Source organism: Carcharhinus amblyrhynchos, chromosome 15 (genome assembly GCF_965287045.1).
Source record: "Carcharhinus amblyrhynchos chromosome 15, sCarAmb.v2.hapA, whole genome shotgun sequence".
Classification (NCBI taxonomy): domain Eukaryota; kingdom Metazoa; phylum Chordata; class Chondrichthyes; order Carcharhiniformes; family Carcharhinidae; genus Carcharhinus; species Carcharhinus amblyrhynchos.
This window is the reverse complement of record NC_137338.1, coordinates 41,111,234-41,139,218: the sequence shown is the minus strand read 5'-3', so window position 1 is coordinate 41,139,218 and position 27,985 is coordinate 41,111,234. Positions and strand designations below refer to the sequence as shown.

Genomic DNA, 27,985 nt, shown 5'->3' with positions numbered 1-27,985 from the left:
TACCGTCAACTGTGGTTCAGCGTGTAGTACCTTTAGGTTATAAGGTTCTGGGTTCAAGACCTACTCCAGGACTTGAGCATGCAAAAAAACTGGGCTCACATTCCAGTGCAGTGGTGAGGGAGAACAGCACTGTCAGACGAGATGATAAACTGAGGCACTTTCAGACGAGTTGTTAAACTGAAGCCCTGTCTATCCCCTCAGTCCAGTCCAACGCCAGCATCTCTACATCATGACTATCCTCTTAGGTGGACATAGAAGATTCAACGACGCTATTTCAAGAAGAGCAAGGAAATTACCCCCAGCGTACTTGCCAATATTTATCTAGTCATGAGCACAACACTGTTTGTGGGAAGGTGCTGCACACACATTAGCTACACTATAACACTGACACCATTTAAAAAAATAACTTAATTGACTGTAAATCACTTTGAGCCACCAGTGATCATGAAATGCACAATATAAATGCAAGTCTTTTTTCTTTCTCCAACACACACATTCTGATATAAATCCTGAATGCAGTTTTCCTTTTTTTGTATTCATTTGTAGGGCATAGGTTTTTCGAGCTGAGACCGTCCTCATGTGTGTGGAACTTGGCTATCTGCCTCTGCTCTGAGCAGAGACTGATTGCCAAGTTCTGCATACATGAGGACGGTCTCAACCGGGATCTTGGATTCATGTCGCACTATCTGTAACCCCCATGACTTGCCTGAGTTTGCAAAACCTCACTTACTGTACTGTCTGGAGACAATACACATCTCTTTAACCTATGCCTAATGCTCTTTCCACTCACATTGTCTGCGTCTTTAAGACTTGAATAGTTGTAAAGACTCACATTCTAATCAGTAATCTGTAAACTGTGTGTGCTATTATATGCTCTGTCTGAGGCCAGAACTCTCCATTCACCTGACGAAGGGGCAAACCCCGAAAGCTTGTGAGTTTACTATCAAATAACTTGGTTGGACTTTAACCTGGTGTTGTGAGGCTTCTTACTGTGTTTACCCCAGTCCAACGCCGGCATCTCCACATCATGTTTCTGGCTGGGTCAGCATCTATTGCCCATCCCTAATTATCCTAGAACTGAATGGCTTGCTAGGCCATTTCAGAGGGCAGTTGCAAGTCAACCACATTGCTGTGGCTCTGGAGTCACATATAGGCCAGACCAGATAAGATCTCCTTCCCTAGAGGACATTAGTGAACCAGATGGGTTTTGTCAACAATCGACAATCATGGCCATCGGTAGATTCTTAATTCCAGATTTTTTATTGGATTCCACCATCTGCCATAGTGTGGTTTGAACCCAGGTCCCTAGAACATTAGCTGAGTTTTTGGATTAATAGTCTAGCAATAATACCACTAGGCCATCGCCTCCCCTAACATCCTCTTTCTGAGCATATCCCTCGTTCAACCATTACTGTCATTAAGACAGTGATAGATAGGTCATTGATCAATAAGGAGACCAAGGATTACAGGGAGAAGGCAAGAGAATGGTGATGAGAATCATATCAGCCATGATTGAATGGCAGAGCCGTCTTTATGGGCCGAATGGCCTAATTCTACTCCTATATCTCATGATCTTATGGTCTACTGTTAAACCTAAGGACCAATCCTGATCCAATAAAGTGTGCGGGAGAGTATGCACTAGGCAAAATGAGATACTAACCTGATGAAGCCAGAACATAGGACTTAGGTGTGTACTCGACAGGTGAGGCAGCATTCGCTCGACATAGCTGAACTATCGCAGAATCAACTGATCAGTTCAAAGGTCAGCTGTCTTGCCAAGACTCCTTCGTAAATCTGTGACCTCTGTCACTTAGAAAGATAAGGACAGCAGATGTATGGGAACATCACCAAGTTCCCCTCCAGGTCAACAAATGAGCAACAAATCCCAACATTGCTGGTGACATTTGCAGGTGACATTTGCACCCTAACAATGTTTCTTTTCAAATTGGCATTTGATAAGGAATTTATGATCTGGAACACAGATTTTCTTGGCATCATTATTATTATTATTATTTTAGTTATGAGAAAGACTTGGATGGCATACATAACAGAGGATTACTACTTTCTTCTTGGCTTCATCATCTGCTCACTGACATTTACATTTTGTGAAAATTAACATCAAAGTGAAAGCTTACAAACATATGAACTAGGAGCAGGAGTGGGCCACACACCCCTCATGCCTGCTTCGCCATTCAGTAAGATCATAGCTGACCTGATTGTAACTTCAACCCCACATTCCTGCCCACCTACTATAACGTTTCCCCTCACACTGCCCCCTTCCCCCTTTGCTTATCAAGAATCTACCTATTTCTGCCTTAAAAACATTCAAAGACTCTGCTTCCAGCACCTTTTCAGGAAGAGACTTCTGGAGACTCACAACTCTCAGAGAAAAAAAATTCTCCTCATCTCTGTCTTAAGTATGTGATCCCTTAATTTTAAACTGTGCCTCCTAATTCTGGGTTCTCTCACAAGATCAAACATCCTCCCCACATCTGCCATGTCAAGACCCCTCAGGATCTTAAAGCTTGCCTTGTAGGCAGAGGAGGCCATCGTAACTGATTGGCTCAGCCTGCCAGTATAGGTCAGTGAAGATGTTTTGTGTTCATTGATCTCTCTGTAACTTTGGTTTAAAGTCATTTAAAAGAAAGAATGACTTGTGATTATATCGAGTCTTTTATGACCACAGTGCGTGCTAAAACACTTTACAACTAATGAAGGACTTTGAAGGTGTTTTTATCTTTGTATTAAAGAAAATGTGACAGACAGTTTGTAAGCTCCCACAAATAGCAACCTGGTCATAGTTACATAATCTATTTTAATAATGTCCATTGAGAGATAAATATCGGTCAGGACACCATACATAGCTCCCTCGCTGTTCTTCAGAATAATGCCATGGGATTTTTTATGTCTACCTGACTGAACATGTAGGGCTTTAGCTTAGGACGTCCTCCTGTAACAGTCAGTGCAGTGTTCTCTCAGAACTGGATTGGAGTGTCAGCATTGAGATTTGTATTCAAATCCCATGGGAACTTGAACTCAGAAGCTTCTGACACAGAGACGAAGGTACAGGCCACCAACTACATTGTCACAGGCAACACCTTAATGAAATTATTAATGTGCAAATTTGTTTGTACGCCCTACTTTAACATGAATTTGACAGCTTTCAGATCTACCCTGTAATATAAATGGACAGTTTCTATGGCAACAAGGTCCTTGATCATATGTTGCAGAAATTCTTCCTGATGCACCCCTGTAATATAATTACATCATTGAAAACATTACCAAGTAATTACAAAGTTCATTTTATTAATTTTCTCTATTCCTGTGCTTTAACTTTGTTTTAGTATTGTATGATGATAATGTCATTAAAGGTGCTTTACAGAAGAGTACATTAAACCATAACATAAAGGTTCAATGAACATTAATAAAGATTAATTAAACCAAATAATCTTTAATTGTATCACCGCATATTTGAATCTTTTCATGTTATGACATTACATAAATGTACTCATGTCAACTGCTTGCTCAATTTTGCGGTGGAATTTCTGCTTTACACGCATTTAGTAACCCAGGCATTGTTTGTGTTTGTGTGTTTTCTTCCTGAAATTGCTACCCAAACTTACTTGCACAATCTGCACAAAATCTGCACAATACTGCACCAGTGAAATCAGGCAATGTTTTGGAATACAAAGATTTTGTATTCAGTGGTGAAGAGTTTGTTGTTACTGTTGATTTGGAGGAAGTTCCTCACAAAAATCTAGCAAGCTCTGAAGTGTAGACTTCATCTTGGCCAATGTTAATTTCATTCTGGCACCAGCTATGGGGGATCTCTGGCATCCAGCAATAGAGATCTCATCAAGTATGCTAAGCCACCAATTATATTGATGTATTCTCGCAGTCAGCAAACCAGGAAAAAAACATGTAATTTTTCTTTCACTTATAATTTTATAGGAAGCAAATAAAGTGTGGGACATATACATAGCATTAAGGTAAAAGCTGAAATATTAAAAACAAATTTAAAAAAAACAATCTATGAATTATTGTCACAGAATAAAAACAAATAAAAATTTGTTCTTCAAACCATGGAGATTACTCACCAATAGCTACCAGATACTATGCAATCAGAAACCCAGTCACACCTCATTCAACAAGGCTTAACTTTTTCAAGGATGTTTTCAATGAGACTAGAGCATAAAATGTGAACATTCATGTCAATTGCATGATTCCAATTGATTTACATCTGTCAGGACTTCAACATTGCACCCTATGGAGGAGCAAGGAATTGCCAACAACTTCTGGATTTCTGTATATAACAGTTCATGTGCAGATGTGAGAGGTTGCTGATAGTTTCACAGGAGAATGGCAGCAAAGGCTGATAGCTTTGACATCATAATATCTATATAATCCGGACCATATTTTTTGATTGAAGAATTATACCTTGATATATTTAAAAGTGATAACTTGGTGCAATTTTTTTGAAAAAATAAGCATTTTAATCACAATGCCTCCACCACCTGAGTAACTGATTTTTTTTTTAATTTAACTTAGTTATATTGGAGTACAATAGTATTTTTAAGTGCTTTTTTTTAAAAGAGTAATGCAAAAGCTTTGACTTTGATGGCCCATAAATAGGTTCCTTTAGCAGAAATTAGCATCAATAATTAAAGCATATTGGCATTGAAGGTGGGGCCAGCTTCTGGTTTGATTTTTTTAAAGTTAAAGTATCATGAAAGTTTGGTTTATCCTTGGATGTGATTATGCTTCAAATTCTGCAAACATTTGTGCTGGTTTGTATGATTTTGAGCAAAGTTCACGAAAAACCAATGCAGCTAGCGGAAACACCGAGGGACTCTTTAATTGAAATTTGATTCTATGGTCATCTGTTACTCTTTGGTATTCTATCATTCAAACGGCTATCACTTGAGCATTGATGCTGAGTACAAGTAGCGTAGCTATCTATTTGAGGATATTTCAGTGCAGTATGGTCATGTCCTCACTTACCATCCACGTATGTGCTCATTATTATAGTTACTTTATTAGTGTCACAAGCAGGCTCACATTTACAATGCAGTGAAGTTACTGCGAAAACACCATACCTCACTATGCCACACTCCAGCATAGGTTCAGGTACACTAAGGGAGAATTCAGCATGGCCAATGCACCTACCCAGCACATCTTTCAGACTTGGAGGGAAGAAGGAAACCACAGCACCTGGAGGAAACACACACAGACTGGCAGAGAATATGCAGACTCCTTACAGATAGTGACCCAAACCAGGAATCTGAACCCAGGTCGCTGGCACTGTGAGTCAGCAGTTCTAACTACTGTGCCACCATGCAGCTCAGGCTTCCTGCAGAGCAATCAGAGACAGAAACTTCAATTAATTTCCCAATCCCTACAGAATCTTTTTTTCAAAAAAAAACAAACAATAGAAACAAAGTTAAAAATGATTTTTAAAAATTAGTTACATCATTATGATGGGGACTTTTGAAAAAGTGCCTCAAGACAAAATTATGTTCTTTTCATTAATTTAAAATTAATTGCAACAAAGTAAAATTGTTATACTTAATTAATTTTCAAGTTAAACTAATTACAAACTTGGTTTGTTATCAAATGAATGAGGATTTTTTATGCTTATTGCATTCACATAGGTGGCTGAGATTAATGTTGGAGAATGGGACCTTTTTGGGTTCTCATTAACCACTAGGAGATTAACTATAGTGCAGTTAAATGCAGAATGAAACTCCGTTAACTTTTTCTCAAGATTCTGCCTGAAATGTGAGTGAATGAAGAGGGTTGAGTGACATTGAAATTCAGAATTACTCTTTGAAATAGTGATCATGAATTTCCTTGAAGCTGTTTCCATTCCATCACCATTTCTTTGTGATTAAACTTTTTTTCCGTGGAAGAGATTTTTACCCCACTCCCTGCACACTTCTGGTGCTGGAATGAGAGTTTACTGAAGGAAATTTGGACCCCGATAGAATAAGTTAATTAGGTAGTTGAAGAAAAGGGAGATTAAAATAGAAGTTAAGACCATGGACAATGTGCAAAGTAGATTCACTGAAACAGTACTTGGGATGAAAGAATTAATTTTAATGGAGAGACAAGAGAATGTGGGCATGGGGAAATTCCACAAAGCTGTTTCTATTTATTCATTCATGAAATGTGGGTATCACTGACTTTACCAGCATTTATTGCCCTTGAGAAGGTGGTGGTAAGCCTCCTACTTGAACCACTGTAGTCCAAGTGTTGATACTATCACAGTGCTGCTAGGTAGGGTGTTCCAGGATTTTGACCCAATGACAGTGAAGGAACAGCGGTATAGATTCAAAGGATGATTTGTGACTTAGAGGGGCAGGTGCTGTTGTTCTGTAGATCCTGTAGATGATACACACTTGTGTTGCCATTGTGTTGAATGTTGAAGATGGTGATTGAATGTTGTGGGAGTTGCACTAATCCAGGCAAGTGGGGAGTGTTCCATCACTCTCCCGACTTGTGCCTGTTAAACAGTGGACAGGCTTTGGGGAGTCAGGAGGTGAGTTCTTCTCCACAGAATTGTCAGCCTCTGACCTGCTCTTGTAGCCACAGTTTTTATGTGGTTTGTCCAGTTCAGTTTCTGATCAACGGTGACCCCCAGGACATTGACAATAAGGGATTCAGTGATGGCAATGCCACTGAATGTCAAGGGAGATTAGTTAGATTCTCTCTTGGTTGGAGATGGTCATTGCCTGACACTTGTGTGCTACAAATATTACTTGCTACTTAGCAGCCCAAGCCTGAATGTTGACCAGCTTGTGCTTCATATGGACACAAATTGCTTTAGTATCTGAGGAGTCACAAATTATTCTGAATGTTATGCAATCATCAGTGAACATCCCTATTTCTGACCTGATAATGCAGACAAGATCATTGATGAAGTAGCAGGTTGGGCCTAGGACACTATCCTGAGGAACTCCTGCAGTGATGTCCTGGAGCTGGGATAATTGACCTCCAAAATCCACAACCATCTTTGTGCCAGATGTGACTCCAACCAGTGGAGAGTTTACTCCCTGATTCTCTTTAACACCAGTGTTGCAAGGGTACTTGATGCTGCAGTCCATCAAATGCTGCCTTGATGTCAAGAGCAGTCACTTTCATTGCATCTCATGAGGTCAGCTCCTTTGTCCATGTTTTCTCCAAGGCTGTGATGTGGTCAGCATGAGTGAGCAGTTATTGCTGTATAAATTCCACATGATATCAAAGTAAATGCCACCTTCCATCACTTTGCTAACAATCAAGTGTGGAGTAATTAGCTGGTTTTGGTTGTGTTGCAATTTTGGACAGAACATACCTGGGCAATTCTATACATTGCTGGGTAGATTCCAGTGTTGTAGCTGTATTAGAACAGCTTGGCCAGGGGTGCAGCATGTTCTGGAGCACAAGTCTTCAGGACTATTGCCAGATAATTATCAGGGTGCATAGCCTTTAATGTATCCAGTGCCTTCAGTTGTTTCTTGATACCACATGAAGTGAATTGAATTGTTTAAAGACTGACATCTGTGATGCTGGGAGGATGCCAGGATAAATTACGCACTTTACACGTCTGGCTGAAGATTGTTGTGAATGCTTCTTTTCTTTTGCACTGATATCCTGGGCTCCCCCATCATTGAGGATCCAGATAGTTGTGGAGCCTACTCCACCTGTTAGTAGTTTAACTGTCCACACCATTCATGATAGATAAGTATTTAAAGTTATACAATATTTCGATATAGTAGATCGGGAGAAACCATTTTCATGAACAGGAATCAGAGATTTACGATAAATATCAAAAATATCAGAGGTGATCCATTTTTTTTTTGCACAATGCATTGCTATGAACTCTAATGAAAGGGTGTTGAAGAAGGATTCAATAACAAATTTCAAAAAGGAATTGGATAAATGATTGAAAATCAAGAATCTATAAGGCCATGGAGAAAGACGAGGGTTAGTTAGATAGCTGTTTCACATGACTGATATGGGAATGATGCACTGAATGAACTGTTTCTGTGCTTTACAATGATGTTCTATTGAGGGAAGTGGAAATAGGGTAGGCACATGGATTGGACTGCTGCATATGTGAAAAATTAACACCAACATTTGTTGAGTTGAATGTAGTTTCCAGATTGCATCCATTTAATTCTATATCACAGTGCTATTTAATGTTGAATAAGATGTACATTTGTGCTGCAGGCACAGGAATAGCTAGAAACAGAAATGAGACATTCCAGACTCAACTCTGATATCTATTGTAGTTGCATGTTATGTAAATAAGCTCTAAAGGGAGTAAACACATTGTAGCACATAAACTGTATGAGGTCTTTCTATACTTTGTAATATCTCGACAGTCTTGAATAAAAACAGGAACACACCATCTGAAGTCTTGTAAGTCATTGAGGTTGACAATGAGTTTGTGATACCAATATGCAATCCATGATGCAAATGTCCATCTTCATTCAGCACATAGCCATTATTCAGCTGGTAAATCTCTATCATCAGTGAGCCATTCACCATATAGTGTGTAACACAAGATAACATGGGAAGTGAAATCAACTCAACGAACTACTTCTTGATGAGAAAATCTTTGCCAGCAAGTGAATCTGATGCAGGTAGATATGACAATATGGATAGGCATTTAATTTTGTTGGTTTAAATTTTAAAGTCAGATTGGAAAAATAGTAAAGTCTATAATCCATAAAATCATATCGTGCAGAAGAGGCCCTACAACCTATCAAATCTGCACTGACACATGAGAAGCACCTGACCTCCCACTTAATCCCATTTACCAGCACTTGGCCCATAGTCTTGAATGTTATGATGTGCCAAGTGCTCATCCAGGTACTTTTTAAAAGATGTGAGGCCTCTCATTTCTACCACCCTCCAAGACAGTGCTTTCCAGACCATCACCACCCTCTGGGTACAAAGGCTTTTCTTCACATCCCCCTAAACCTCCTGCCCCTCATCTTGAACCTATGTCCCCTTGTGACTGACCCTTCAACTAAAATTTTAAATATAACCAAAGCTGCATGAGGTTTTAGATGTTATGAAAGTTAAATATTTATCATCAGCATATAAAACGAAATCACGTCAAAACAGATATGCATGAAACTTCTTCATCATACTGATGTTCCAATTTAGGATTAGGAGTATTAAATACAGTGTGTGTAACTTCCTTCTAGTGATTAACTCGAAAGGTATCATACTGGGTAATAATATAAACTGTCATGCAATATCGCTACAAAGCCAGACTTCAATTCAGAAGCTGCGTGCTCCAAGAATTAAAAGCCATTAATATAGTGCAGTGAGAGTGGGAGAATTAGCTGTAATGTACATCTGGTCATCTTCCCTAGAGAGCAAAATCGAAGGTGCGGCTCAGGACTGTCAATCTGCAGAAACCTGACTTGGCAGGTGCCAGCCAAACCATGGCAGCACACTGATGTTATCCAGCTGGAAACATGGTAATTCTGTTTTGATTTTTTTGAGGGAGGAAAATGATATGTATTGTACTTGCATATTGTGTAACTTGACAATGCAAGCTCCTTAGGCCAGTGGAAATCAGTAACTTGTAGCCAATACACTCCGGGATCATCTTTTATACCGTGCTGTATCTGGACAGAATCTTTCAGAGAGCTGCAAGTAAAATCAGCCAGTCATATCAACAGCACAAGCTTATTGTATGTAAGAGTTTCACTTGGTACCTAGCTGGTAGACAGACAACGGAGACTTTCATCTCATTGGGCTAACCAGATATGAACCACAGTCCTGAGACTGAAAGCACCGTACCTACCGTGCTGCACAAACTGGTCCCATGAAATTATTTTTGCTGCAATGATTTTTACAGGTTCCAACTGATGCTCAGTATGTTTTAATTATGGCTTTCATGCAATGAGACCACCTTGTTAGATTAAACAGTTGAATTTCTACAGGACGGCTCAACTAAAAAAAAATGCATCAGAGTAATGTGGAGAGCAGCTTGGCAAAAGGAACACCTTCACTTGTATAGAATTTCTCTATTTGCATACAAACTTTTTCTGTTATGACGGAAGGGAATATGACCGTCTTTACAAATCTTCCCTCTGGGGCCATTAAGTGGAGAGGTGATAGCATGCTATTCATTATCTTAGTTACTTACTTAATAAGAGCTCCCTAGCTACCCTGAGGAAGAAAAGGCAGTGACAAGAGCATGCGGCCACCAGTCTGTCCTGTTGCAAAGTAAACTTGCATAACTTTGCAATTCATTGCTAGCACAATCAGGCTTGCCTGTCATATAAAAATATGCACCTGTCTAAGTACCTTCCACTTGGGTAACAAAACTGCAAATTAATCAGAGTATTGAAGACATGCATCATTTGTCAATAGCGTTTCTGTTGCTCGCTGAAACACTTCCAGAATCTTCTGCATTCCCATATATTTGCAAATTCAGGCTTCACACTTCAATATTATTATTGGTGCAATTTATATCTGATTAAGAAGCAGGATTAATATCACTGAACATTATTGCATTTAGACTTGATGCTATCGATAACTAATTTGTTTCTCATTACCTAATCAAATTGTCCAACTTACAGCTTTGTCATTGAATGTTCATGCAAGAAATCACAAGCCTAGCTCATATGAAACTCATATACAGCATATGAACAATGATAGTAGAAAAAAACCCTTTGGTCCACCCAAGTCGTTCACTCAATTGTAATACTCACTCAATTGCACACACTCCATTTTACCTAAAAACCATACTATCACCTAACACAGGCAAAATAAAGAACAGATAAACACTCAGACCAAACAAGAGGAGGAATATCGAGGGGATTTCTCTCCAATCTCCTCTCCACGCCCAGGTGATCAAAGTGAATCCAGATCACTTTAGTCTTGAATTCCTTGAAGTTCCTATCTTTTCTAAGAGGTAATCTCGGCCCCATCCAGAAACAGATGTCGCTCCTGCTTGATTTAATTCAGTGAAACATAGAAAATAGGAGCAGGTGAAGGCCATTTGGCTCTTCAAGCTTGCTCCGCCATTCATTACGATCATGGCTGATCATCTAACTCAGCAGCTTAATCCTGCTTTTTCCCCCATAACCTTTGATTCCACTCACCAAGTGCTATACCCAGCCGCCTCTAGGGTACATTCAATGTTTTGGCATCAACTACTTCTTGCAGTAATGAATTCCACAGGCTCATCACTCTTTGGGTGAAGAAATGTCTCCTGACTTCTATCCTAAATGGTCTATCCCAATTCCTCAGGCTGTGACACCTGGTTCTGGGCTCCGCCACCATTGGGAATACCCACCCTGCAATTTATCCTGTCTAGTTCTGTTTGAATTTTTTAAGTGTCTATGAGATCCCACCTCATTCATCTGAAATCTAGCGAAAACAATCTAACCTGCTCAATCTTTCCTCATACATCAGTCCCGCCATCCCCAGAACCAACCTGGTAAATGTTTGCTGTACTCCCTTGAGCACAACAACATCCTTCCTCAGAAAAGGAGACCAAAACGGCACGCAATAGTCTAGGTGTGGCCTCACCAGGGCCCTGTATAATTGCAACAACACACCTCTGCATCTGTCCTCGAAACCTCTCCTGAATTGCCATCCATTGCGCCATCCAGCAGCCTATTCCAAGAGCTCCATTATTCTCTGGGAAAGGAACCACCCTACCTATTTCTGGCTTTATGCATGTTAAAATTATCACCTTTGATCGGCTCCTCCATAACCTATTAAATTGGACCAAATTGCCAATTCCAGCACAACCAGTTCCTTTCATCATTTTATAACCCTCAATCAGATCACATACAGGTCTGTAGTCATAAGAACTGAGAGCAGAGTAAGCCATCTGGCCCCTCGAGCCTGCTCTGCCATTCAATAAGATCATGGCTGATCTTCTCATGGACTCAGCTCCACTTAACCACCCGCTCATCATAGCCCTTAATTCCTTTACTATTCAAAAATTTATCTATCCTTGCCTGAAAAACATTCAACACTGTAGCCTCAACTGCTTCATTGGGCAGGGAATTCCACAGATTCACAACTGTTTTGGTGAAGAAGTTCCTCCTCAACTCAGTCCTAAATCTGCTCCCCCTTATTTTGAGGTTATGCCCCCGAGTTCTAGTTTTACGTACCAGTGGAAACAACTTCCCTGCTTCTATCTTATCTATTCCTTCATAATCTTACATATATCTACAAGATCTCCCCTTATTCTTCTGAATATCAATGAGTATAAGTCTACTCAGTCTCTCCGCATAAGCCAACCCCTCAAACTAGTAAATCTCGTCTGTACCCCTCCAGTGCCAGTAGATACTTTCTCAAGTAAGGAGACCAAAACTGTACACAATACTCCAGGTATGGTCTTACCAGCACCTTATACACTGCAACATAACCTCACTTTTTTTAAACTCCTTTTAGCAATGAAGGACGAAATTCCATTTGCCTTCTGAATTACCTGCTGCACCTACAAACTATCATTTTGTGACTCATGCGCAAGAACACCCAGGTCCCTCTGCACAGCAGCATGCTGCAATTTTTTAACCACTCCATTTTGCTGTTATTGATACCAAAATGGATGACCTTACATTTGCCAACATTGTACTCCATCTGCCCAGACCCTTGCCCACTCACGTCAACTATCCATATCCCTTTGCAGACTTCCAACATTCTCTGCATACTTTGCTTTGCCACTCATCTTAGTGTCATCTGTGAATTTTGACACACTACACTTGGTCCCCAACTACAAATCTTATGTGTAAATCATAAACAGTTGCAGTCCCAACACTGATCCCTGAGGCACACCACTAGTCAGTGATCGCCAATCAGAAAAACACCCATTTACCCCCACTGTTTGTTTTCTGTTATTTAACCAATCCTCTATCTATGCTAATACGTTACCCGTAACACCATGCACTTCTATCTTATGCAGCAGACTTTGGTGCAGCACCTTGTCAAATGCCTTCTGAAAATCTAGATGCACCACATCCACAGGTTCCCCATTGTCCACTGCACATGTCATTTTCTGGAAGAATTCCACCAAATTAGTTAAACATGACCTGCCCTTCGTGAACCTATGTTGCATCTTACCAATGGAACAATTTATATCTAGATGTCTTGTTATTTCTTCCTTGGATAGATTGAAGCATTTTGCCTACTACAGAAATTAAACTAACCGACCTATAGTTACCCGCCTTTTGTCAACCTCCTTTTGTAAACAGTGGTGCCACATTTGCTGTTTTCCAATCTACGGGAACCACCCCAGAGTCCAGCAAATTTTGGTAAATTACCACTAGTGCATTTGCTACTTCCCCCGCCATCCCTTTTAGTACCCTGGGATGCATTCCATCAGGACCAGGAGATTTGTCTACCTTTAGCCCCATTAGCTTGCCCAACACTACCTCTTTTGTGATAATGACAGTTTCTAGGTCCTCACCTACCTGTCTTCTTGTCAACAATATTTGGCATATTATTTGTGTCTTCCACTGTGAAGATTGACACAAAATTCCTGTTCAATGCTTCAGCTATTTCTTCATTTCAGTTATTACATCCCCCTTCTCATCCTTTAAAGGACCAATGTTTACTTTAGTCACTCTTTTTCGTTTTATTTATTTGTAGAGCTAGTTTACTCTCATAATCCATCTTACTTTTCTTTCTGGCTTTTCTCGTGGATTTCTTTTGACCTTTAAAGATTTCCGAATCCTCTAGTTTCCCCTAATCATTGCCACTTCATATGCATTTTCTTTCAATTTGATACCCTTCTTTATTTCCTTAGATATCCATGACTGATTATCCTTTTTATTACAGTCCTTCCTTATCACTGGTATATACTTATGCTGAATCACTTTGAAAATCTTCCACTATTCCTCAATTGTCCCACCATAAGGATTTTGCTCCCGGTCCAGCTTAGCCAACTCCTCCCTCATCTCATTATAGTCTCCTTTGTTTAAGCACAAGATACTGGTACTGGATTTCATCTTCTCATGCTCCATCTGTATTTTAAATTCAACCATACTGTGATCGCTCCTTCCGAGAGGATCACTAACTGTGAGACCATTAATTATTCTTATCTCATTGCACAGGACCAAATCCAGGATAGCTTGCTCCCTCGTATGTTCCATTGCATAGTGTTCAGGGAAGCTATTGCTGATCCATTCTATGAACTCTTCCTCAAGGCTGCCTTGACCAAGCAGGTTTGACCAATCGACATGTAGATTAAAATCCCCCATGATAATTGCTGTACCAGTTTTATATGCATCAGTTATATCTGTGTTTATTTCTCACCTCACCATGAGGTTATTATTTGGTGGCCTATAGACTATACCTATTAGTGACTTTTTCTCCTTACTATTCCTAATTTCCACCTAAACAGATTCAACCTTGTTTTCCATAGAACCTACACAATCCCTCACTACCGCCATGATGTCATCCTTAAATATCAGAGCTACACCACCTCCCTTACCTTCCTGTCTGTCCTTCCAAACAGTCTGATACCCCTGGACCATCTGCAACCATGTCTCTGTAATGGCCACTAAATCATATTCATTTGCAATAATTTGTGCCGTCAACTCATTTCTCTTGTTTCGACTGTTATGAGCATTCAGATAAAGTGTCCTTATGCTCGTTTTAGTACCTTCTTTTTGAATCTTAAGACCTCCATTAATAATATCGTCTGAGCTCTCCTTCCTTTTAACTTTTTTCCTGATTTTTGGTGTAGTTAAAACTGTCTTCCCACATGCTAACCTGCTGCTTTGCTTTTCCTTAACCATTATATTTCCCATAGTTTTATTCTTCCCTCCCCCCCAACTTGCTGGTTTAAAGTCCTTGTGACAAACGTAAAAGAGGAATGTTTTTGACTGGTGAGGAAATGGGAAATGTTTGCATTCAGAAAGACCTGAGGGGCCTTGTACATAGACAGAAAATTCACTTGGAGCTACATCATGTAATCGTTAAGGCAACTGGTATGTTAACTTTCACCCCGAGTGATTAGAGTGTAAAATTATATAGGGCATTGGTGAGGCCACTTGTGTGTGCCATTTTAGTTGTCTTACTAAGGGAAGGACAGGCTTATCCGAGGGGGAGTGTAGCAAGCGCTCACTGGACTGACCCCTGGGGATTGTCCAGTGAGGAAAGATTGAGCAGATTAAGCCCATGTTTTCTGGGGTTAGCTAGAATAAGTAGTGAACTCATTGAAACATAAAGAACATTCTTCACAGGCTTGATGGGATAAATGTTGAGAAAATATTTCCCCAGCCTGGACAATTAGAAGACAGGGTCATAATCTTTGAATAAGGGGGTCACTCATTTAGGACTGAGATGAGTAGACTTTTTTTTCAGTCAAAGAGTTGTGAATCTTTTGAAGTCTCCACTCCTGGGAGTCAGGATGTTCTGATATTGAGCTTACTCAAGACAAAGGTGAATGGATAATTAAGGATTAAGGGAATGAAAGAATACTAGGTATGGGGACACAGAGTTGAGGTAGGAGATTGGCTGTGTTCATGCTGAACATAATAAGAGCATAAGAAATAGGAGCAGGAGTAGGCCATCTAGCCCTTCGAGCCTGCTCTGCCATTCAATAAAATCATGGCTGATTTGCAGTGGATCAGTTCCACTTACCCGCTTTCTCCCCATAACCCTTAATTCCCTTGTCTAACAGAAATCTATCTACCCTTAAATATATTCAATGAGGTAGCCTCCACCACTTCAATGCGCAGAGAATTCCAGAGATTCACCACCCTTAGAGTGAAGAAGTTCCTCCTCAACTCCGTTCTAAACTGCCCCCCCCTCCTTATTTTGAGGCTGTGCCCTCTGATTCTGTTTTCCTTTCTGAGTAGAAAGAATCTCTCTCCCTCTATCTAGCCCCTTCATTATCTTGTAAGTCTCTATAAGATCCCTCCTCAGCCTTCTAAACTCCAAAGAGTACAGGCCCAGTCTATTTAATCTCTCCTCATAAGCTAACCCCCTCATCTCTGGTAGCATCCTGGTGAACCTTCTCTGCCTTCTCTGCACTCCCTCCAAGGCCAATATATCCTTACGCAAATAAGGGGACCAAAACTGCACACAGTACTCCAGTTGCGACCTCACCAGTGCCCTGTACAGTTGCAGCAAGACCTCCCTGCTTTTATATTCTATCCCCCTCGCGATAAACGCCAACATTCCATTTGCCTTCTTGATCACCTGCTGCACCTGCAGACTGAGTTTTTGCGATTCATGCACAAGGACCCCCAGGTCCCACTGCACAGTAGCATCCTGCAGCTTTTCACCCTTTAAATAATATTCCTTTCTACTATTATTTCTACCAAAGTGGATAACCTCACATTTGCAGAACAATGGAAGAACAAGCTGGCCTGTCCCAGCTCTTGAATTTTTATGATTTTATGGATACTTCTCTGCAGTGTAGAGCCCCATTCCTTTTAATGTATCATTATAAATGCACACAATGACCGTATCTACTACCAGATTTTCAGAAAGAATAAGTCACAAAAAAGTTTTTGTTAAAAAGAAAACAATAAGATTGAATTTGTTGTTCTTGCTATATCCAAGTCTACGCACAGTGGTATAGGAAGATGGACGTGCAAAGAGAATGTGGTCAGAATTCTATGGCAGTTCACGCTCGTGGTGTTTTCTTGTCCTACCAATGGCATTTCCCCACTATAGATTTTCTGTCAACATGGGGTACAGTCAATGAGAAATCCAAGAAACGCATTATGGGGGAGCCAGAGAACTCCCCCTGCATCTCTCTGCATCCACGTTGTCATTATTGTAAAGCCAATTCCACAAACACTTGGATTTTGTATTAGTTTGAGTTTCCTCTCGCGTGTAGATGCTTACATAAAATAGTCAATGGTACACAAATAGAAGAAATGTAAATTGCATGGAGTCTATTACAATCCAATTCTTGGTGCTGAAAATTAGTGTAAAGGTGAAGCAAATTTATGGGTAATGTTTATGTTCAGTTGAGATCCTATGAAATATTGTTCATTGCTAATTGAACCTGAAGTGTCTCCTGAATGATGAGCCATTGCTAATGATGGGTTATTATTTGTCATGTGTGCAAAATAACTGCTCATTCCTGTCCACTGTGCTTGGATGGCAAATTTAGCATGGAGCTGTTATGGAAAGTTTTTCCTTTTTGGTCACAACACATATTCACTTCTGTCCAAGATAGTTGTGTAGAGAAAATGGTCATGGAATTCTGAACCATGGTGTGCATAAAGGTATGCAAGCTCCAAATAGTCATTTTCAGGGCTAGGTTATACAATTGACTTAAAATATTTTATCACAAGCATCAGAGCTTGAATCCATTTAGCTTAATGAGTTTAGGTATCCTCAGTGATAGTAAAATGCCTTGAGCAGAATTACGCTAGCTAACATGCTGCAATAGCACAATATGGAACCAATATTAAATTCTACTCTTATCAAGCTCATTCAGCAATTTCTTCAAAATAGGGGAGATGCTGGTGTAGTGATAATCATGTTAGGGAGACAATGATGCAGTGGTAATATCACTGGACAACTAATCTAGAGGCCCTGGCTAATTCTCTGAGGACGTGGAGTCATATTCCACCATGGTAGCTGGTGGGATTTAAGTACAATTAATAAAAGCCTAGAATATAAAGCCAGTCTCAGGAATGGTGACTATGAAACTATCATCAATAGTTGTAAAATTCCATCTGATTCACTAATACCCTTTAGGGAAGGAAATCTGCCATCCTTAACTAGTCTGGCCAACATCTGCCTCCAGACCCACAGCAGCACAGTTAACTCTTAACTCTGAAATGGCTTGGCAAGCCCTTCAGTACAAGGGCAATGAAGGATGAACAACAAATGCTGGCCTTGCCAGCAACACCCCACAGGCTATTAAAGAATAAAGAAAAAAATGACTTGCAATAAAGAGTTCCTGACTGTAGATATGTTCTGAGGCACATTCAAGACACTTTGAGGAAAATTTGCATTACATTTAACCTGTCATAGTTAACAGAGTTTGATGCCGTCACCGAGTATGAAGTGGAAAATAAACCATTCTGAAGCCTGGTCATTTCTCCTTTAAAGGTACTCATAGTGTAAGATAATGTCATTGCCATTCTGGAAATTACGTACGATCTAAAAATACTGTTGGAGTAAAATTAAAGCTTAAATCTATGCAAAAATAAAAACAGGAAATCTTCAGTTTTTCAGCATTTTACTTCCCCTTCTGGAGACTGAGATTCTTGCTTTAATTAATTTTAATGAAACAGTTATAAGACTTTAAAATATGATCCTACTTTGTACTCTTGCTTTTTTTTTGCTAAAAGTAACTCAGGGAGGAATTCCATTCCTGAGCTGGTATTCAGTTTCACACACACTGTGCACAGTTGACTTCCTAAAAATAATCCAAAGGTTGGATGATTCGATACATTTGATTAATTCTCAATTACTCTAATTTTGGAGCAGTTTTATGTAGATTTGATGTTAATTGAACAGAACTGTCATTAGCACATTTTAACTCAAATATTCAAAAAAATTCACATTGTTAATGACTAAGATTTCCATTTTCAAAAAATAGTTGCGCTGATTTGAATACAAATAGCTTTCCCCCAGTGCTTTCAAATAATCTAGCATTTGAATTCACCCTAACACTGTAGGGTGTGTTTTACTAACTTCATCTGAGCCATTCTGTAAATCATTTGGGACAGAGAAATTTTTAAATTCTTCATCTTTTTACAAAAAATTGCTTTTTGTTGGCTAATGAGAAATGTTAGACGGAGATAAAGAAATCCCTCACTTGGACTGCACCACCCTCCTGGTCTCCAGTCAGGGCATGGTGATGAGCAGTGTTACGAGGGAAAATGTTTGGGAAGAAATATGTTTTAGTATATTATACAAAATAAAAATAATATTAATATTATGCTCTTTTGAATGTTTTCAGTTAGCCAGCATTGTAACCCCGGCAATGTAATTGTAACAGCATCTACATTTTGATGAAGAAATATTACACTTGTGCACAATTGTACCTATGCCACATAATTTCTGAGAGTAGAGTTTCTTGCTTCTGGTGTAATCATGAAACTGGGTATAAAGTTTAACTGCTGTTTTTCCCAAAGTGCAGTTATGGCTCAAATTTCTGTTCAAACTTATTCACAAAACCAAACATATAAATTGTTCATGGATCAGCATAATAGAAAGTAATTGTATATTGATTTTCTTTTGTATTAAAAAAATTCTTTGATGTATTTAAGAATGGTAACCTGTTCTGCCTCATTAAAGCTGAAAATGGGTTTATCACAAAAAATAAGCATTTTAATGCATCATGTCCTCCCCTCTGAATAGCTAAAATAATAAACTACTTATAATTAATAAAGTAAAGATAACTAAAAAGAAACTGGGTACCTGTCAGCTCAATTGGCTGGATGGTTAATACATGGATCAGATTAATGCCACCACCATGGGGTTTGATCCCTGTTTTGGTTCAGGTAGGCTTGAGGTCTGCCTCCACACCCCACTGCAGTAAAAAAAATCACACCCTGGTTCAAAGAACAGGCCCTTCAGCCCTCCAAGCCTGCGTCGATTATGATGCCTGCATAAATTAAAATCGTATGCACTTACGGAGTCCATATCCTTCCATTCCCATCCTATTCATGTATTCATCTAGATACTCCTTAAGTGATGCTATCATACCTGCTCCCACCACCTCCCCAGGCAGCACATTCCGGACGTCCACTACTCTCCGTGTAAAAACACTTGCCTCGCATATCTCCTCTAAACTCTCCCCATGCACCTTAAACCTCTGTACTTGACTTTTCTACCCTCAGAAACAGCATCTGACTATCTGCTCTGTCCGTGCCACTCATACTCTTGTACACCTCTGTCAGGTTGCCCCTTAGCCTCCATCATTTCAATAAGAACAAAGGGAAAGGGTTTTCTTTTCAATTTTTTTTTAATTCAGTGAATAATTACAAAGGACCTGGCTCCTGGCAGGGAACTGAAGGAGAAAAACAGAACAAAAAGAAGGCTACAACGAACCATTTACTAGTGTCATGATGTGCACTGGTCTGTTTATTTTAGTAAGTTAAATATTGGAATCTTACCAAAAAAAAAGGCAAGGTGTCAGGGTCTGACTAAAAACCAGCGTGCTTCTCTCTAGAGAAACATGCAGGTTTTCTCTGTAGATCATGTGGCATTTCGTCAATAAAAAGGCGGCCATGTTCCACACTGTCATTTTGAGGGGCGGGGCCTAAACACACCAGTAAAGCCAGCTGCACTGAGATTGGGGTGTCCCAATCAGACCAAGAAATAACCTCCTCCAACCCCCATTCCACCACACCGTGTCTCAAGGACCCTTCCCCCCCCCCCCCCAACCCTTCCCAATCAACACATGCACTTGCATCCCCTGTCCATCACATTCAAAGCCGGCATGTTTCCCCCTCATAAGCCCACGATCGACCCTCCCCCCCACTACCCCAACAGTAATTGCTGGAGTCTTCCACAACCCCCCCCAACCCCCTATCCACCAGTCGTCACTGACATCTCCCATTTTCTTCTCCTCCCCCTCCCACCACGACCACCAGCCCGAACCTGATTCAGTTGTTTTGACCTGGTTACACTAATTTGACTCGGGGTGGCACTTTTCAGGCCTCCCCCCCACCTACTCCCACCGCAAGGATTGTCTGGTCCGATCAAAAGTCAATAGAGTTCTGATTTGGGCTGCCAAATCTCCCCCTGGGGTTCCCACCACCGCAGTGTCAGAGAATTCCAGACTAGGTCAAATTAGCAGAAACTCTTGACTCAAATGGGATAGGATGGATAGGCATTTGATGGCCAGCACAGGCACAATGGGCTGAAGGGCTTCTTTCTGTGCTGTAAGATTCTGAGATTTCATATTATGTCAGTTTTATAGTGCCTGATGTTCTCCCCAATGTAAACCTATTACACTTATTACATAATGTTATCACCAGTCTCCCAAAATACCTTTACTCTTTTATCCACCATTTATTTTCTCAGAACTGAAATTTCTAACTGTTCAAAAGGGTTTGCATAAAACGTGGCTCAAACTTGCATGATAAAATGTCTATATATTAAATTGTCTTCTATACCTTTATGCACTTTAATTAATGATTACTCAAAACCTTCAACCTCATTCAAGAGCCTTATCTCAGGCTTGATAGCTTTATCCAGAGCTGGGTATGTCAGCTGAATTTAGATTGTACAGTATCAGGGTGAATTGTGTACCTGCATCATTAGTGGTTTGCTCAACTTGGTAGGATATCTTCACAGAGTTTCTAGCACTGTTGGATGAGGAACTTCTATTCAAAAATAATTTTGATAAACAATGGGATAAATTTCAAAAAAAGGTAAAAAAAAGAGGATATGTGTGCATGTGTGTGTGTGCATGCATGTTTGTGTGTGCATGTGTGTAAGTGCATGTGTGAACCTTTTTTTGTAAACTTTGGGAAGGTTTAATTCAGTATGTGACAGCAGAGAAAGGTTAAGGCAAGAGAAGAGTAGCTGAGATCATAGTTCAATGGGGAACTATTTGCTGCCCTGGCAGCACAGAGGACTTTTATGTCTTGTCAAACAAACTAATAGTGCACTGTACTTTAATGCAATAATGTAAATGCAGAAACAAACTAATGAAGATGGACAAGTGTCCTGTTGGTCCAACAGAGGCCAAGTTCAGATACTTCCTCATTTTCTTAGGCTCTCCTTTCTTTAACGGTGCCCGATACAGTTTCTCCCCCGACCATTGCCTCCAGTTACCAGCAACTCGCCAGCAATGCAACCATCCTTGTCTCCATGAATTTTACCAAATCCTGATCATTAGGACCTCCTTCATAAATGTCATGTTTCAGATCCTATCCCATTCCCTGGGTCTCAGACCCTGTTCAGTACTTCCATATCCCTCTCTAGCTTCTAAACACCAAAGTCCACACACTGCACTCTCAGACCTCATGATCCTGAGGACCAATTCCCCAACTTCCAGATTTGAGGCTTTATTGCCAGTACCCCCAGTTTCTAATGTTTTATGTCAGCTGCTAGAGGATAGCACTTGCGGGGTGAAGGACTCATGTGTGCAGCAACAGTCCTGGCATACAAAGCAATTAGTATAATTATTGAAACCAACTTTTGCAACTTTGTACATTTGTCACAATGGTTCAGGTTAATTAGCACGTGATGATTTACCTTTAACATTTGTGTCTTTTGTTACTTTATTAGCTTGCAGGCCCGGATTCTACAAAGCTTTTGCTGGAAACATCAAGTGCTCCAAATGTCCTCCACACAGCTTCACTCATGAGGATGCCTCCAAAGTGTGTAAATGTGATAGTGGGTACTTCAGGGCGGAAATAGACCCACCAACCATGGCGTGCACTAGTAAGTAATTACAACTATCTTGGTCTCGCTTGCTACATGTCTAAGTTATTAAAATAGTTTTTTAAAAAGTTTGTGTCGTGCCACAAAAATGAATCGAAATATGAATTGTCATAGGATTCATGACAGGAAGCAACCACCAGCTGGCCTGGTGTTGGAATATTATGTGCAAAAAGAGATTTTAAATGTGTGGGTGTGAACTTTATCAGAAAATATGTTAGCATCAGGCACTTTTTGAAATAGTACTGCGCATATTTCCTACACATTAACAAAGAGACAAACAGCTTTTCTTTGATTACTCCAGTCAACTGTGAACTTGCAGAATATTTAAAATTAGCAAATATTCATATCAACTCTATGATCCACTGGCATGAAAAGAAATATTTCAGTCCATGGCAGACCAAATAATTTAAAGCTTTGCTTAGTTTTGGGAATGGGGGCAGAGCAGAAAGCTGTGTAGCATCTCACCCAGAAAGCACATTATAACTTGAGACATGAATATTTGATTTGATTTACTATTGTCACATGTACTGGGATACAGTGAAAAGTATTGTTTCTTATGCTATACAGACAAAGTACACCATTCATAAAGTACGTAGGGGAAAAGAAAAATGTTGGGGTGCAGAATATAATGTTGCAGCTACAGATGTGGTGAAGAGAAAGATCAGCTTAATATGTGAAAGGACCATTCAAAAGTCAGATGACAGCAGGGAAGAAGCTGTTTTTGAGTTTGACGGTATGTGTTTTCAGATTGTTGTATCTTTTTCCTGATGGAAGGAGGTGTAGAGAGTATATCTGGGGTGCCAAGGGTCCTTGATTATGCTGGCTGCTTTCCTGAGGCAGCAGGAAGTGTAAATGGAGTCAATGGATGGGCAGCTGGTTTGCGTGATGGACTAGACTATGTTCACAATCCTTTGTCGATAAGATTATAATGGTGCAGTTGGAACTGAGAAAAGGGGTGAAACAATAAACACTTGTGGCCTCACCCTGGGCCATTCCAAGCAATTCAACAGTTCCCAACAGGTTCTTATATATACTGAATCAGCTGATCATAACATCATTTTGTCATTAGTTACATAGTTTATTGGGTCAGCTGACCCTTACAGCTTGTTACCATTGGTCACAGTACAATGATCCAATGTTATAATTGGTTACATTCTAACATCTAACCTATGCATTGCCTCATTTGGGATTTCTGAATGCTGACACAAGGTTTTCAGGACAGAGCAGAGTTTCAGTTTTCACTAAAAACTTCTAACTTAAACAATGTGAAAGATTAATCACCCTTTCCTCAGAAATAACAGGTTTAATGGCTGTCAGATACTGCTGAGCTGCCAAAAGGAAGATTCATAAACAAGAACCATGAATGCTGGAAACCTCAGCAGATCTGGTAATGTCTATAAGGAGAGAAAGCAGAGTTAACATTTCTTTTGGCTCTTTGTCAGAACTAATGAAAAGAAGAATGTGTTAAATATTAAAGTGTAGCTGTGAGAGATTGCAATAAAATGTAGCAACTTTAATAACAAAAGCCAGATGGCCTGGTGGGGAGGAAGGTGGGGTGAGTGTTTGCATTGAGACAATACATGTATGGGACATTTAAAAGAGGGTGGTTTAAGATAGAGGAGAAATGCCACAATTTAAAGCTGCTGAAGTCAACATTAGAGTCCTGAGGGCTGCAACATGTCCAGCTGGAAGCTGAGATGCTGTTCCTCCAGCTTTAGACAGGCTTCAGTGAGACATTACAGCAGGCCAAGGATGGGCATGTGGGCAAGAGAGCAACGTGCTGATTTAAAACGGCAGGAAGGTTGGAGTCCTGCTTGCAGATTGAGCAAAGGTGTTCTGCAAAGCGGCCACCCGGTCTACGTTTAATTCTTCCAATGTAAAGGAGACTGCATTGGGAGCAGCAAATACAATAGATCAAACTGAAAGAAGTGCAAGTGAATCGCTGCTTATCCTGAAAGGAATGTTTAGGGCCTTGAATGATGAGGAGGTAAAGGAGCAACTCTGCAATAGTAAGGGAATGTTCCTTGGGAAGGGGATGTGGAGTTGGGTTGATGCTTTGGCAAGTGTTAACACAATCATCAAAGTTTCCAGATGAATTCGGAAAAAATTTTTTGCGCCTCTTCTATTAACATCATAACATTCTCAACATATTTTGCTGTTCCTTTTGTCATTATTAGTTGTTTTTGAGAAAAGTTATTCAATAATTATTTTCCTGGAATTAATTTGGCCTTTATAATTGACATCTGGCCTTGGCCATCTCATAATAGAATGATGGAATTTACGACGCACAAAAATGCCATTTAGCCCATCACATTAGTGCCAGATCTTTTGCTAAGCATAAACATTGGAGTCTCGGGCATGTGCAATAGCTAAGTCCTTTAACTTTAATTAAAAAACAATTAATTTTTTTAAGTGATTGTAGTTGTTTGATCTTACTTAAACTTTCAGTTGCAGTTTGTTAAAGGTGGAAGTATTTCAAATTAATGTTTAGTTTTTGTGGTGTAACTCTGAAACTGCCATCTGTGTTTGTCTGAAATAAATAACTAGCAGATGCAAATTCCGCATTTCCTAGGCAAATTGGAAACTTCCTGAAACAGCAAAAACTCACTGCTGGTTTGCAGCTGGAGTTACAGAAGGAAACTGACAGTACGGCTGAGGAATTTTAGCCTCTGCACATCACAGAGACAGATGAAAGATTAAAGGAACTTGTTCTTTACATCTTGTGTTAGTAAAACAAGCACTTAACATGCTTATTGTTGTTAAATTCATAATGATCTCCCTGTTCAGTACACTGATGCCTTAATAAAAAAAAGCCCTTCAAATAACCATTCTACAGCAAATCTTTGCTGCAATGAAAAGTTGGATTTACAGAGCACCTGTAACATAGTAAAATGTCCCAAGGTACTTTACCAGAGTGTTTATCAAGCATAAGAGACACATAAGGAGCTGTTAATACTGGTGATTAAAAGATTATTCAAAGAAGTAGGCTTTGAGTTTCTTTACACAAAGAGAGGGAGCAGGATGAAAAGGTGTTGGGAGGAAATTCTAGAACTTTGGCAGCAACATTATTTGTCTGCAATGAATATTATCTATTCTCAAAGAGTCACTGGTATATAGTATTAATTTATAGCTACAAATTAGAGTGGATGGTCTCACTAATGTAACCAAGTTAATATTCTTTTTGTTATTAAATATGTAAGTTAGTCCACCCAACTACTTGTAGCTGCACTGGTAAGGAGGATATGCGAATCAGAATACCAGTGTGTTGATAATACCCACGGCAATCTTATTTATCTTCTTGACTGCAAAATAGGTTGTCATCAACATTAATTTATTAAAGACAACTTTTGGATTTTTTTTCTGAACATTGGACAATTATTGAAGCTCTTAATTCTGTGTATCTCTTATTTGGAGGCTGCTTTTAGAACAAAGATATGGGAATTCTTACTGGAATGATGTCATTGGATACTTTGATACAAGTCTGCTTGATTTTGGAAATTGACTTAAATCCCACACCTTTCCTTAACCCATCTGATTTGATTTATTATTATTATTGTCTCATGTATACAGTGAAAGTATTGCTTCTTGCATGCTATACATACAAAGCATACCATTCATAGAGAAGGAAAGGAGAAAGTGCAGAATGCAGTGTTATAGTCACATCTAAGGTGTACTGAAAGATCAACTTGATGAGGGGTAGATCCATTCAAAATCTGATGGCAGCAGGGAAAGAGCTGCTCTTCAGTTGGTTGGTCCGTGACCTCAGACTTTTGTTTATCTTTCACAATGGAAGATGGTGGAAGAGAGAATGTCCAGGGTGTGTTGTGTCCTAAACGATCTATTGGCTATCCATTGACAGTCTGCTACTAGGTTGAGTGACATTTGAGTGATGTGGCTAATAGATCAATTTAAGATTGTTTCAGCATTTTATGTGGGCAAAGAAAATTAGATAATCACATAAGTTCAATTTAATGTGCAGAGAACAGTTGCATGGTGAAGTCATTTTCCTTATGAAATATTAACTGCATGCAAATATTAATAAGGTGTGAATAATGCCCAGCCTGTTGCATAGAGTCGATAGATTTATGATATCTCATTGTGTGATATGTATTATTAAGAATGGTAATGCTGTAAGTGAGAAAAAATGATTTTGTTGCCAGTAATAAATCATATCTCAGCTTTCTTTCTCTTCTGGGTTCCTAGCTCTGCATAAATATTTATCTCACTAACACTGAGAAACAAAGCAGAGATGTTCTATTCTCTGGCACTGAAATAATCTTGCCTTCATGGCCATCAAAAATGAATAAATTAACTAAAGATTTAATTAAGATACTGTCTACATCTATTGAATGTTACTTTATTTCCAATGGTTGAGTGAACTCTGAACTCCTTATTTAACTATAAGTTGCGGTTTTATATTTTAGTTCTCCTGTAGCTCCCTATCTATATGTATTATGAATGATGCAGCTACTCCCAAGATCTTCAAGTCATTTCACTCATAAATGTCTGTGTTGTTTTAAATCTCTGTTCATAACTGTGATTCTACCATTGCAGCATTGAACATCATCATCATCCCTGAAGGCTTTAGATTTGCCAACTTCTTTTCCTGTGTCAAACAATCTGTCTCCACTGTATGAGCTATAACAAAGCAATCAGGATATATACATAAAAGCTTACTAGTGCACATAATTCTCCACTGTCACAAAATTAGAATTAATCGACTTGCATTGTTCCAGATTCTAAATCTTGGTAAATGATTCACTGCATGTCATTATGGCTTAAAATTTGCATGAAATCACAGTTTAGCTGGAATAATTTAACAGCAATTAAAAAGCTATTTAATCATTCATCATGCAAATCAGCACGATGGACCCCTAGAGTAAGACTGCCTGATCTTCAACAGCTCACAGACATGGGAAAGAGGATGAAGTGAGACCCTTGCCATGATTTTTTCTTTAACTTGATGGCATTGCTCTAAATTACAGAAGGGAATTATTTCATGTATTGCAGAGAAGGAACACAAAAAGGGAGAAACTATATTTCAAATACTATTTCACTTATATTACTGACAACTGCATAATTTGCTCTTAGATAACACACAGTAAGCTGAAAACAGATCAAACAATATTTTAAAACTTCCATTTTGTCCCAAGCACATGCCATGAAACAATGATACATGCTTAATTTTTAGTTAATCTAATTGAAAATAGGTTTACTGTTTTTCATCTTACGGACTCAGATTTCAATTCCTTTCTACTGTGTTTGATTTATAATTGATTTCATTACATAGTAATTACATTCAGGATACTTCATACATCAAGCACTGCAAACTGTTCAATATGTCACATGCATCAATTCACACTTTGGCTTTTCCTGGATGTGGAATAAACTGGCTGCCTCCTCCATACGTTAAAACACATGATTAGAATTCCTGTAGTCACACAGAAAACCTTTGCTTATAATTCAACCAGGTGCTCCATATGAATATGTACCATTGGAATTCCATTTGATATACACCCGTGTATTGATGTACATAATGTAAGAATTCTTGCTTGTGCAGGAAAATTGATGATCTTTGTTAATATTCTAGGTTTTTAACCAATTATTTTACATGCAAACTTGAATTGTATCATGAACTTTA

General features: G+C 39.3%; 1 protein-coding gene across 1 annotated transcript in view; it reads left to right on the top strand.

Annotated features, from left to right (window-relative positions):
• Positions 1-27,985, top strand: part of epha6 (eph receptor A6) — a 635,583-nt gene that overhangs the window by 304,985 nt on the left and 302,613 nt on the right. The window contains exon 4 of the mRNA XM_080203887.1: positions 22,189-22,344. Coding sequence (XP_080060013.1) covers positions 22,189-22,344 — 156 coding nt within the window. The remainder of the gene's footprint in view (positions 1-22,188; positions 22,345-27,985) is intronic.